At 57.1% G+C, this 12,152-nt stretch overlaps 1 protein-coding gene across 5 annotated transcripts in view; it reads left to right on the top strand.

The window, feature by feature from the left end:
- Positions 1–12,152, top strand: part of TSPAN18 (tetraspanin 18) — a 181,901-nt gene that overhangs the window by 152,663 nt on the left and 17,086 nt on the right. For 2 of the 5 annotated variants that reach the window (XM_064576607.1, XM_064576608.1), the window contains exons 3-5: positions 1,737–1,821; positions 9,323–9,395; positions 10,637–10,831. In XM_064576607.1, coding sequence (XP_064432677.1) covers positions 9,333–9,395; positions 10,637–10,831 — 258 coding nt within the window. In that variant the 5' untranslated portion in view covers positions 1,737–1,821; positions 9,323–9,332. Of the gene's footprint in view, positions 1–1,736; positions 1,822–7,025; positions 7,047–9,022; positions 9,112–9,322; positions 9,396–10,636; positions 10,832–12,152 lie in introns of those variants that run through there. The other 3 variants (XM_054511975.2, XM_064576610.1, XM_064576609.1) reach the window with 3 other exon arrangements.

Raw genomic sequence — 12,152 nt, 5'->3', positions numbered from 1 at the left:
TGGACCCAGGGGGTTTCTCCCTGCTCCCCCCACTCCCTCGTGCCCACCCTGCTGGTTGTGTCCTGCCTGGTAGGGGCCAGGGTGCACAGAACCTCCCCTCAGCCCGAGGGCCGATTTCACAGGATTCATCACTGTTTAGGCCAGATGGGGCTGGGCATCTGCCCCCCTCCCCTTCTTGGCTCCCAGTACGGCTTTTCGGACGCCTTGCCTGGGATCTCCTGGGATCACAGGAGGATGCTCAGCTTTGCCATTTATATCAGTCAGTCTCCGTTTCCTTCTGTAAAATGGGCCAATAGCCCACCCAGCAGGGCTGCTGTGAGGATGCAGTGTGATCCCACACGGGCGGATAAAGCACTTTCTCTCAGAGCTCGTTCTGATCCCCATTCTGGGTTTGCACTCCAGCTCCCAGGCGTCCTAGCTGTGTGATGCTGGACAAGCCATTTCCCCCGCCGGGCTTGGCTTCCTCTTGGTAAAGGGCCGTGCCTCCGTGAGCCCTACTTCCAGGTGTCGTGAGCATTCAGGGAGCTCACGTGTGAGCTTGTAGCCCAAAGCTCTCTGCCGCAGATCCAAAGACAGGCGATTGACGAGCCTGCCATGTGTGTGTGTGTTTAGGCCAAATAGGGGTATGGGGGGCCTCAGCGAGCTCTCAGGAGGGAGGCCCCTTCTCTTGCCTTTCCATCTGCCCAGCCTCGCCTCCACGCTTCCTCAAGACTTGCTCCCCTGTGCTGCCCCTTCCCCAAGAACCCCCCCCAACTGCCCCCAGTGGAGTGGAGTTACACCCGTGGACGGTTAGTCCTCCTTCCTGTGGGTCCCCAGCCCTATCGTCATCGCTTTCTTTCCTCCAATCTCCTCCACCGCCACTACCCGACACAGAGGGTGAGCTTAGATGCATCCCCGGTTCCTAACAGGGCGCCCAGCACACAGTAGGTACTCAATACGTGTCTCCCGAGCAGATGCATGCATGGATGGAGAGGAGTCTTTCGTCCACCACCCCTCCACTGATATGAACGGGAAGGAATCTCATCTGGCACCTGAGACCCCCAAGTCTCCCCCTTCCTCGCAATGAGAACGCCCCCCCCGCGGCCCAAGCTCCTCACTATTCCAGGCCCTCCTAGCACAGGACCCAGCCGTGGGCTTCCCCAGAGGTGTGGCAGAACACAGGCCTCCATCTGGGCCCATTTGACGGCTGAAAGCAAGCCCTCATTTCCACGGCTGGGCTCCGGCTCCCTATAGGAGCCTTCTGGCAAATCCTTCTGTGAGGCGAAGCAACGCTTTCCAGCATCCAATTTCTCCCTTGGGGCGGGGGTTTGAGGAACATGCCCCTGCTGTCACTCTCCCGGCTGAGGCCTCGCTGCAGATGCCCAGGTGACATCCAGGTGGCATCCAAGTGTGTGACTCACCAGGCCCGCCGCCTCCTCTCAGTGCCTCAGCCACATGCGGTCCATCAGCACAGATGAAGCCCGTGCCAGAAGCCGAGAGTCTCTTAAAACTGTGGTTCCCCGCACAGCTCCTGGGAGGACCCAGGAGCTGCCATCTGGGCAGAGGGCAGGCCCCCCGTGCGGGCCTCCCCAGCTGGAGTGGGCCCAGCTGCTGAGAGCTTTTCATTAGCGCTAATGGACCCAGATTAGCCAGGCACTTGCCCTGTGTGCATCCGTAGGGCAGGTTTTCATAAACAGCTTCTTGAACGTGGCGGCTCCTTACTGACTTGCTATAGTAATTGGATATTTTCTCCTTCTAGGACAAGCTGGGCCAATAAAAGAATATACAAGAGGCCCTCTGGCCGGGAGATTCTGTCCTGCTGACGCCCAAAGAACTGCCCAGGTGACAAGTCAGCAGTTGGCGCCCCCTCTCTCCCTGTGTACCTCTGCCCTCTCCCCTGACACTGCCCTGCCTCGTCCTCAGTTCTTTCTCAGTCTGTCTGTCTCGACCCACGTCACTTCCTGCTGTCTGTCTTTCTCCGTCTTTCCCTCTCTTCCTGACCTTTGTTTCTCTGATTTGTGAGATCTGCACTCTGTCTCCGTTTCTCTTTTCCCACTATTCATTCATTCAGACCTATGAATTGAGGACCCACTGTGTACCAGGCACTGCTCAGGACTCAAGGAATAAGGCAGTGAACAAAACAAGTCCCCGCCTTTATGAAGCATGCGTTCTAACAAGGGAAGAGACGTGCTACCAACATAAACAAGCACAAGACCGAGCCTGGAGTGTATTCCCAGGGCCCTGACCTGGCCTTCAAGACCAGGGTGCTCGGCTCACATCCATCACTAACTGGTTTGCTGACTTGGCCGCACCCCCTTTCCATTTCTCAGCCTGTTTTCTCATTTCCAAAGCGAGGGGGCCCTACCTGCTTATGACCGAGAACTTCTGTTACGGAAAATGCTGGTGTCATAAATTACACAAGCACCAGCTTCTAAACCACCAGTGACACGATCAGTAGTGTCAGAGAGAAGTTTCCCTTAAATCCCCTTAAAGCTCTGAACCACTGGGTTTCGTTGTATGAGGAGTAGTCGCTTGCATCTGGGGGTCACGTTGTATGATGAAACACCTGTCTGTGAGCCCAGAGCCGTCACTTGGCCAGGTGAGGGGACACCATGACAGGCACCACGACAGGAGCCTTGAGACCATGAGAGCCAGGGCCGCAGCCCCCAACCCCCCCCCAATGCTCACCCTGGGTCAGAACCCTGCGTGGAACCTCAGCACCCAGCCGGCTCCCCTACACGCTCTCCCCGAGCACGGGGGGAGTTGAACTCACATGAAGTCGACTCTGCCTGCAATGTTGACTCCCACATTTCATCCCTCTGGGCCCCAAGATTTAAAGGATTTTATCTACCAAACAGTGCTGCCTTTACCAAGTCATTTCCTAGGCATACATTCGAGTTTCTCCTGCATTTTTTGTACTGCAAAGTCATATATACATGGGGGTTAGAGCTTCTGAACAACCCAAGAAATAGGGTCCCCAGCCTGGGGTGATTTAATTGCCCCCAAAACCCAAGATACTTGCCCCTTGAGCCAGCTGGTGGTGAGCGAGTGGATGATTTCTGAGGTGTTCTTTGCAATCCTGAAAATAGCTTTAGGAGATTGCCAGTCTCAGGGAATCCAGTTTGAGAACCACTCTTCCCACTCAGAAATCCTCCGCATCAGAGTCCTCCCCTCTCTCCTGACGCGGGGAACTTAGCCAGTGTATTGCTGTCCGAAAGAGTAGGGGAGAGGAGCCGCCTCACGGCGGAGCCGCAGGGAGGGAAGAGGGACGGAGCCACCGTGTGCCAGGTGTGACGTGAGGTGCCCTGCATCTAGTCCCATTCGATCTTCAGCCCACACTTTTTCCTGAGGTCAGCATTCCTGGCCCCATTTTGCAGACGTGAAAGCAGAGGCCCAGGGAAACTGTGTGTTTGTCCGAGGTCATGAGGCTGGAAAGTGGAGGGGCCAGGCTCCCCTCCAGGTCCCTGTCAACTCCAGGGATTGGGCAAACCCCAGTGGGCCTTTCACCCTGGGCCCAGGGAGGGCGTATCATTTCCCTTCAGCAGAGAGACCTCCATTTCTCCTTCATAAGTGCCTTTGAGCATCATTTCTGAGAAACAGGACCTCATAGTCTCAAGATTCTTCTCAGCCCATCTTCCAGAGACTGACTATGTCCCCACCCTCCTTAGAGGTAAATTAGGGAACTGGGCTGTGATTCACTTAACTTCCAAAGGGCTCTGTGGGTGAGTGGCGCTCTCAGCCAGATCCCAGGCAGGGATTGGGCTCTGTCTGTCCCTCTTGTCTGGCCAATTGGCTAAGGAGGTGTGTCCCACACTCAGAAACGCCTGGTGGCAGGTGGAGCGGGCTGGCGTCAGTCTTGTGACTTCAGCCTGGCGGTGGATGATGGCCCAGAAGGCTGATCGCCCTGAACAGGGAGAAATGAGGTACCAGTGGAGGTATGAAGACAGGCCTGCATTGTGGAGGAGGATGGATGAATGGGGCGAGGTAATTTGCACTTATCGAAAATGATGATGAAGAGTTGTGGCTCCAGATGAAGACAGACGTGGGTTCAAATCCTGGCTGAGGCACTTCCGTGCTGTGTGACCTTGAATGAGTGATGGCACCTCTCTGAGCCCCAATTCCCTGGCCTGATAAGTGGAGATAAAGTTACCTCTACCCTGGAGCTTTATGAGGATTGAGATTGTGCATGTTCCTTGGCCCGTGGTAAGAATTTAAGATTTGCCAACAGTTACTAGCTGTTGCTAGAGCTGCCACGTGCCAAGCCCTGCGCTCCCTATTTTCCATGCATTATGAGGAAAGCATTATTTTTATACTAATTTTAAAGACAAGGAAACTCAGATGCATGCAGTTTAGGAACTTGCCCCCAGCCACCAGCGAAGCCTAGCAGGGCTGGGATTCGATCCTTGGTCAGGAACCAACGCCCTCTCTCCACTCACACCCCTCGCCCTGGAGCTGGAATTGGGCCTCTGGATCTCCATCTGCCCTCTAGCTCCCATCATCTATTTTTCTACCTGCTTCACCTTTGAGGTTGTCAGAGGCTCTTCTTCCCAGAGACAACGCTCCTTTTACTGCATTTGTCCAGGAGCCCAGCACGCCACAAGCTACCCATTAGATGTAATCGGTAACGAACGTGGTACGTAATAAATACAGGTAGCCCGTTTATGAGCTGCCGTATTTATTAAGCCCCTTAATTGCTACAAAGCCAAAGCCAGCTGAAGCCAGATCCTGCCCTGGGGAGCAGCTTTGCCTGGGTGGGCCGAGGAGGGGGCCGCTAGAGCCTGGCGTCTCGCAGACTTCCAGCATCTTAGTGGGGCAGTTCTGCCCTCCAAAGGCCCATCTGGTTCAAGCCTGATGGAAGGAACTGACAAGTCATCAAACTGCTCCATCATTTTGCAGAAGAAGATGCTGAGGCCAGAGAGAGGAAGTGACTCACAGGGCAGGAGACTCAGGCTCTGGACTCCCAGTCCAGTGCTCCTTCTGCCCTTCTCTCTACCTGAAAGCTGCCCCCAGACCAGGTGGAGCACAGGATCTGGGGTGGGCTGAGAAGCATGCTTATAAGCCCTGGGATGTTGGGCAGGTCGCTTCCCTTCCCTGAGCCTCAGTGTCCCTATCTGTACAATGGGCAGTGCTTCCCTCTTCATGGGGTCATTGAAAGAGGGCACATGGGGTCATTGAAAGAGGGCTTCGTGGAGGTGGCATGTGGCTGGCAAGGAGTCAGTGCTGAATAAATATTCTTTCCTGTCCTTGTCCCCATTTCCAAAGGGCGCCGAGTCTCAGCAGACATGTGGAGTTGAGTTGGCCTGGTACCAAAAGGAGAGGGGGCCGGAGTGCAGCGCCTAGGGTTCAGGCCACTGTCCTGGGGTCCTGAGCTCAGGGCGCACAGCGGCCCAGGGAGGCCCGTACACCTGCCGGGTTGGCGTGGCCATGGGAAGGGCTGTCCACCCCGCTCCAGGCCAGTGTAGTCACTGACTTCTCACCACAGTGATGATGTGGGCAACCCAATGCCCATTCTTGCAGACGAGGAAACTGAGGCTCCCAGAGGTTGGGTCATTTAGCAAAGACATAGCGGTAGAAAGATGAAGAGCCAGGATTGGAGCCCAGGTGTGTTCGACTCCAGAGCCTGTTCTCAGAACCACTGTGTTAGATGCAGGTGAGATGCTGCTTCTAGAAGGCTAGAGGTAGAGGAGGGGTGTGGCTGGTAGGTGGGCATGGAGATGGCATCCTGGGGAGCTGCCCCGGAGGCAGAGAGCCCGGGCTGAGGGCTGATGGAGGAGACAGAGATGACCCACGGCTAAGGGTGAGGGTCAAGATGGTCAAGAAAGAATGGGTGGGCACTGGCGTGGACCAATCAGAAGGCAGGCTGGCTAAACAGCTAGCTGGTCAGACCTGGGGGTCCCCACCGAATCTCAGCCCTCCCACTGCCCACTGGGAGGTTGGGTCCCAGGACAAAGGAAGGGACAGGTCCTCCTGATCCTGCCTATCCGGGGCAGCTCTAGGCTCTCCGGCCTCAAGAAGATCCGGAGACAAAGGCAGGCACATGGGGCATCAGAAGGAGTCACGTGGGGCCTGTCCTCGCTCTGGAGAGGGCACAGCAGAGAGAGGAAAGGAGGAGGTTGGGAGCCCCTCTGCTTGTGTGGATCCTCAAGCCCCCTCTTTTTAACTGCTGGGGGTGCCGAGGACACAAAGACGCGATGCACGCAAAGCCCTTAGCCTCGAGCCAGGCTTCCTGCCCGTGCTGTTTAATTAACGTTGGCTAGGTGGTGGGGCTTTATGCAGTCCAGACCACGTACCAATCCCTGCTCTGTCCCTGGAGGAGGGCACAGCTGCCATCCCACGCCTCCGGGAGCTCACCAGAACACTGGCTGATGACGTAATCCTACACAGTGTGGGGGAGGCGGGGGTGGAGATCAGCAGTGGCCGTGGGAGCTCTTGGGAAGGCAGGGACAGGATGGAGGGTGTCGGGGATAGAGGTGATGCCTTGAGGGATGAACAGGAATTAAGTGGGAAGGGAGGAGGTAGAAAGGCAGTCCGAGCAGAAGGGATCAAGTCACCAAGTGAGCTCCGGGGACTGTCCTTTGATGTCGATGGGGCAGAAGCATACCAAAAGGTGGTCGTGGGAGTCTTGGAGGCCCTTGCAGTCCACGGTTAAGGGGTGGCTGGTCTCCTGTAGAGGCCAGGCGGTTAGCAGGGGCCTGATGTGGCTGGATGTGCCTTGTGGAAAGGCCCCTGTGGGGGCACTGGCTGGAAGGGGAGTGGCTGGAGGTAGGGAGACCCCAGGCCAGGGCTGAGGCCACATCTGGGTGAGAGAGGAGGAGGCTGGGAGCGGGACTGAGGCTGGAGGCACTTGAAGGATCCCTGAGACGGAGTGGATGGTGTCACCAGATTCTAGCTTTGGAGGCAGATGACATTTCATAAACTCAGGCCACAGCTCAGTGAAGGAAAGAAGAGTCACACACACACACACACACACACACACTCTCTCTCTCTCTCTCTCTCTCCTTTGTTCTTCCAAATTAGACTGCCTGGGTTCAAATCTCGGCCTCACCACTCACCAGCTGCAACCTCAGGCAAGTTGCCTAGCCTTTCTCTGCCTCAGTTTCCTTCTCTAGAAAATTGGGATGATGATTGTACTTATCTCATAGGTTTTTGTGACTTAATACATGTCTAGTGCCGAGGATGGAGCCCTGCACCTACTAAATGCTCAATGTTATTATTCCCAGGGGTGGCGACCAGTCAGGTGACCCCAGGAACCCTGTGTTCCCCTTCTCCTCTCACCCAATCTAACAAAAGCCCTTGGGCCAGGCACCTTCGGAAGGACAAAGGCTTTGAGCCTGGAGCCCTCGGTTCAAGTTCACTCCCTGATTTTCTTTTGGAGTGGCTTTGTATTCATCACTGTGTGGTCTGATGCTTTGGTTTCTGCCACCCAATAAAATAAGAAAGCGCATCTGGCTTGGGTACTCTGTGCCCTGCCTGGGTGTCCCCTGCTCAATCAGCCAAGCCGAGCAGCCAGCAGGAGCCAGGCCATGTAAGGAGGGAAGCCCTCGGGCCCCAGGGCCCTTGGCTGCCTGACCCAGCACCTTCCTCATGGACTCCCAGATGCCCGGGTGGTGCCATGGCCACTGCCCAGTGCCAAGGTCAATGCTTGGCACACTAGCAAAAACCACAAGAAGAGGAGATGAGAGGCACCAGCCTTTCCTGCACGCCCTTCCCCAGCAGCGGGTTCTGCCTGTGCTTTTCTCCCCATGGATTCAAATGCACTTTTAAAAACCCTCTAGCCTTGACCAAAATGCTGCGCGGGGCTGGTCCTGTCATCTCCAAGTGGAATGAGCCAGGAGTGCGGGAGGCGAGCATAGCCCTGGCCCCTTTGTTCCTTAGACTATGAGGCCTTCCTTGCCGGGGAGGGCATCGGGTTATGGTCTGGGGTGGGGACGGCGCAGATTTGCTGAGTGCCCACCGTGTACCAGGCACAGTGCATGGGCTTTGGTGTTAGATCTTAGCATTGCTTCCTACACGCTCTGTGGCCCTGGGCAAATCCCTCAATCTCTCTGATAATCACTTACGCCTTGCCACAAACTGAGCCCAGCTCTCTCCCGAGGGAGGATGGGAAACCGTGGAAAGTAACCAAGCACCAGCTTCCCTACACTCGACCACGTCCAACACATACTCCCAGGACCCTTTGCACCACGTCCTGTCACGGAAGCGCAGACCACCTGCTGGGGTCACCTGGAGAGGGACTCAGGCCAGGCTGAGCTGCAGCCGTGGCCCTTACCAGCTGGGGGAGGTTGGCCAGGCTATTTTCATCGTGAGCCTGGTTTCCTCACCTGTCCCATGGACCTCTGACCCCTGCCCCAAGTCGCTCCCCGGGCCGTCATGAAGAAAGTATGGCAATACTGACTACTGAATATGGACGTGACCGTGTGCTTGAGGTCTGACTCGTGAGAGCAGATGCTGCTGTCTGCTTCCCCTGGGGATGCGGAAGGGCTGCATCTTATTGGCTTCAAGCCCCAGTTCGTGGCACCCAGTCGATACACAGTAAATGTTGGCTGAACAGAATAGTATGCAGAGACTCGCTACCAGGGGCATACTTTTAGGCAGAGACGGGGAAGGCTCCTTAGGTAGGTGGGATGCCATAGGTCTCACTATGGAGGTAGTCAGGGCGTGGGGAGGGTCTGGCCTCGGGAAGGGGGCTTGGGCCCCTAGGTAGGTGCCCGCCCCCCCTTTCCCCTGTGACACTCGTCCATTGGCACCATGGAATAGCCCTGGGCTGTCCTACAAGCAGGAGGGCGTGTGGGGCGGCAGGAAGTTTGTGAGGCCCGGATTCTGATCCTGCTCCATGACCTTGGCAAGTTCCTGAAGGCTCTGAGCCTGGGTGGCTCGTCTGCCCAATGGAAGGCTCACCTCTGCAATCAAGCCCTGTCTCGAGGCAGCCCTGCTGAACACTTGCCACCTGCTGGACATCGTTCTAAGCATGTTACTGCATTATTTCCGTGAATCCTCACAATACGGCTGGGAGGAAGCTTCTGTTTTTAATCTCCTTTCTCAGGTTGGAAAGAACAAGATTCAGAGAGGTAGAGTGATTTGCCCAAGGCCACACAGCAAACGGACGGTAGAACTGGGCTTGAACCCAGGCAGGTTTGCTTCCCCGAGTTCTCACTCCTCACTCTGGCCCCACGAGGTAAAAAGCTACCTCCGAGAGAGGTAATTGTTACCGGTCTCCCTCTTCCTCCACCATCTGGGCTGCAAGGGCAGGGCTGACCACGGGGAAGCCCCACGGGGGAGGGGCAAGGGTTCGTTCTAGGTGGGGTCCCCCAGCAGGGAAACTGAGGGGCTTGCTGTCTTGTAGGTAGAACACCATGGAAGGCGACTGTCTCAGCTGCATGAAGTATCTGATGTTTGTTTTCAATTTCTTCATATTTGTAAGTATTGCTGGAGCGTGCCTGGGATCTCCCTAGGCCTCTGCTGGGTGGGCAGAACAGACCGTGGCTGAGAAATAGTCACACCGGGCTGAGTCCTGGGGGCAGGACAGGGGCCAGTGCCAGAAGCAAATCTCCCCAGCCAGCCAGAATTTCCCAGACGAGAGGCCGCCAATGGTGCCCGCCCCACTCCACAGAGCCCGTGGTCACAGGGGAGATGTTTTGTACAAAGGGTAGGGGCCTTCATCCTGGCTGCTGCCTGGGGATCCGACCCCTGGTGGAGGGTGGGAGAGAAGGAGGGGAAGGAGAAGAGGGCAGCCCAGACAGCCCCACTCAACCCAGTGCAGTTGCACGCCTCCGAGCTGGCTGGGCTGAGCTGCTGTGACCACCTGATGTAATCTGAACCCAAAGCCGGCTCTGCATCTTACCCGCTGTGTGATCAGAAACACATTTCACCTCTCTGAACCTCAGTATCTTCATCCCTTCATTACCTACCTCAACAGGTTTTTTGAAAACTAAGCAAGATTGGTTTATTAGGAAGTGCCTGGAATGTGGCCGCACTGGCTAGCTTAGCTCCAGCCGCATTCAGCCTGTGGATTCTGTACTTGAAAGCACAGAGGCCCTGAGCGCTCAGGTGGCCAGCTCTAGTGTCCCCACCTGCAATGGGGCTATGTCCCCTTGGGCAGCTCAGTCTGAGCCCTTGAAGGAGCCTTCAGCACACAATTGTTGAACCCCAAAACCTTAAGAGCAATGAGGAGGTAGCTTTTACCAGAGCTTTGTAAGGGACGGAGGGGAAAGGCAGTGTCCAGCACAGGGTGACCATGGGCACTCTGTCATCAGCAGTCCCTGTTGGCCTTCCCTTTCTCTCCAACCAATGCTGGGTCCTTCCGGCCTCTCCGCCGCCCCTCTGCCCCTACCCCTGTACCTAAGAATATTGTCTCCTGCTCCGAGCCCCAAGCCTTGCAGTTCTGCCCACCAGCTTACAGACCCCTCTCAGACACCCAAAGCTCACCAGTTTGCTCTTAGCCACAGCCTGGCATTGCTGGCTCGTGCCTCTGGGGGACCTCGGGGGACCTCTGATCCTCCCACTACACAGGGATTTCAGACACTTCACCCCAGTCAAATCTGGATGAGGCCAAACTGTTTTGTTCTGACTCAGGGGAGATGGTGTGTGTGTGTGTGGAGCGTCTAACCCCCCTGTCTGCCTCTTTCTTCTCCCCGCTCCCGACCGACCCTGAGAGCAGCTGGGTGGGGCCTGCCTGCTGGGCATCGGCATCTGGGTCATGGTGGACCCCACCGGCTTCCGGGAGATCGTGGCCGCCAACCCCCTGCTTATCACGGGCGCCTACATCCTCCTGGCCATGGGCGGCCTGCTTTTTCTGCTCGGCTTCCTGGGCTGCTGTGGGGCCGTCCGTGAGAACAAGTGCCTGCTGCTGTTTGTGAGTAGCCCCACCCCCACCCCACCTGTGGGTGCCCCCGGGGGCAGAGTGGGGGCGGGGGGCCTGTGTCTACACTGCAGGGCCCTCCGCGGTCACACCCAGGTCTGAGCCAGCGAGCTAGGCTGTCCTCCAGGAGTGGCCCTGGTGGACAGGCACGTGGGCGGTGGGAGGCCCAGGGGGATGAGAGGGCAGTGGGCAGGCCTGGGTTTCAGGTGCACCCTGCTCTGTCCCCTAACTAATGATGTGACTTTGGTCTGGTGTCTTAGCCTCCCTGAGCTTTGGCATCTTGGCTTGTTAAACAAGGGGCAGCTTAGCTGGAGGTTGGCACCAAATGAGGCCACCAGCGGATGCTCTGTTTCTCTGACCTTCCGTATTCCCGTGGGCTGGGTCCTTTGGGCCTCTGCCTATGTTCCTGGACTTGGTGGGTGGGTCTCCCACCCCAGTGAGGTCCTGTGGGCGCCCAGGGCTTGGAGAGCTTCTAGCTGGAGCCCAGTCGCGCTACAGGGCCAGGTGAAGACAGCCCTGCTTAGGGAAGAGTGTGTGTGGGTGGGTCAACGTGCAGATGCTCCTCGTGGGGGAGTGGGTGGAGGGGTCGGGAGTCGAGCAATCCCGGACGCGTGGGCGGCTCAGCGGGAGGACTGTCTTGCAGTGCGTTGGCTCCCGTGGCTTTGGGAGGGAGAGATCTGGCACCATGCCTCCTCCCCAGATTAGAACAGGCCGTACGGCCCCCGTTCGTGTCACGGTGAGATTCCCCACATCCCAGACAGGAAGTGAAATCAGCTGTGAAATGTGTGACCCGGGAGCCGGGGTCCCTTTTGGCCTTCAGCAGCCTGCACACTGCGAACCTCGCATTTGAGGAGAAACAAAGAAACCTGCGGGCGCCCCCTGGCGGAAAGCCCTCTACAGTGCCAGCCGGGGCGACGCAGGCTTGGGAGCCCACGGGTACTTTAAAAGGAGCTGGGATGTGGGTCCCAGGTCACGCCAACCCCTCTTTTCCCCGCTTTGCCTCAGCCCCCCGGGGTCTCATCTCTGAAGCCAAGACAGGAGGCCAGGCCGGGGCGCTGCGCTGGGAGCAGGCTGGGGGCCTTGAGAGTCCTCCCCACAAACCGGCAGCCTCTGAGCCTGCCACTGGATGGGTACATGGTCCCTGTGGAGAAAACCAAGACCTAGGGACCACCTGAGATTCGCCCCAGCCCACCGAGGGAGAGCTGAGCTCCCTTAGAACCTTAAAGTACCCCTTCCACCCCTCTCTTCCGCCACCTTCTCCTTCCTCCCTTTTCTCTCCATTAGTCTCAAGATCTAGGAGACCTACCTACGTTCA

The sequence above is a fragment of the Mirounga angustirostris genome, unplaced genomic scaffold (assembly GCF_029215605.1).
Source record: "Mirounga angustirostris isolate CCGP_5_RB_7025 unplaced genomic scaffold, mMirAng1.0.hap1 SCAF_13, whole genome shotgun sequence".
Lineage (NCBI taxonomy): Eukaryota > Metazoa > Chordata > Mammalia > Carnivora > Phocidae > Mirounga > Mirounga angustirostris.
Note: the sequence above shows the minus strand (reverse complement) of the source record. Positions and strands in the feature narration are given on the sequence as shown.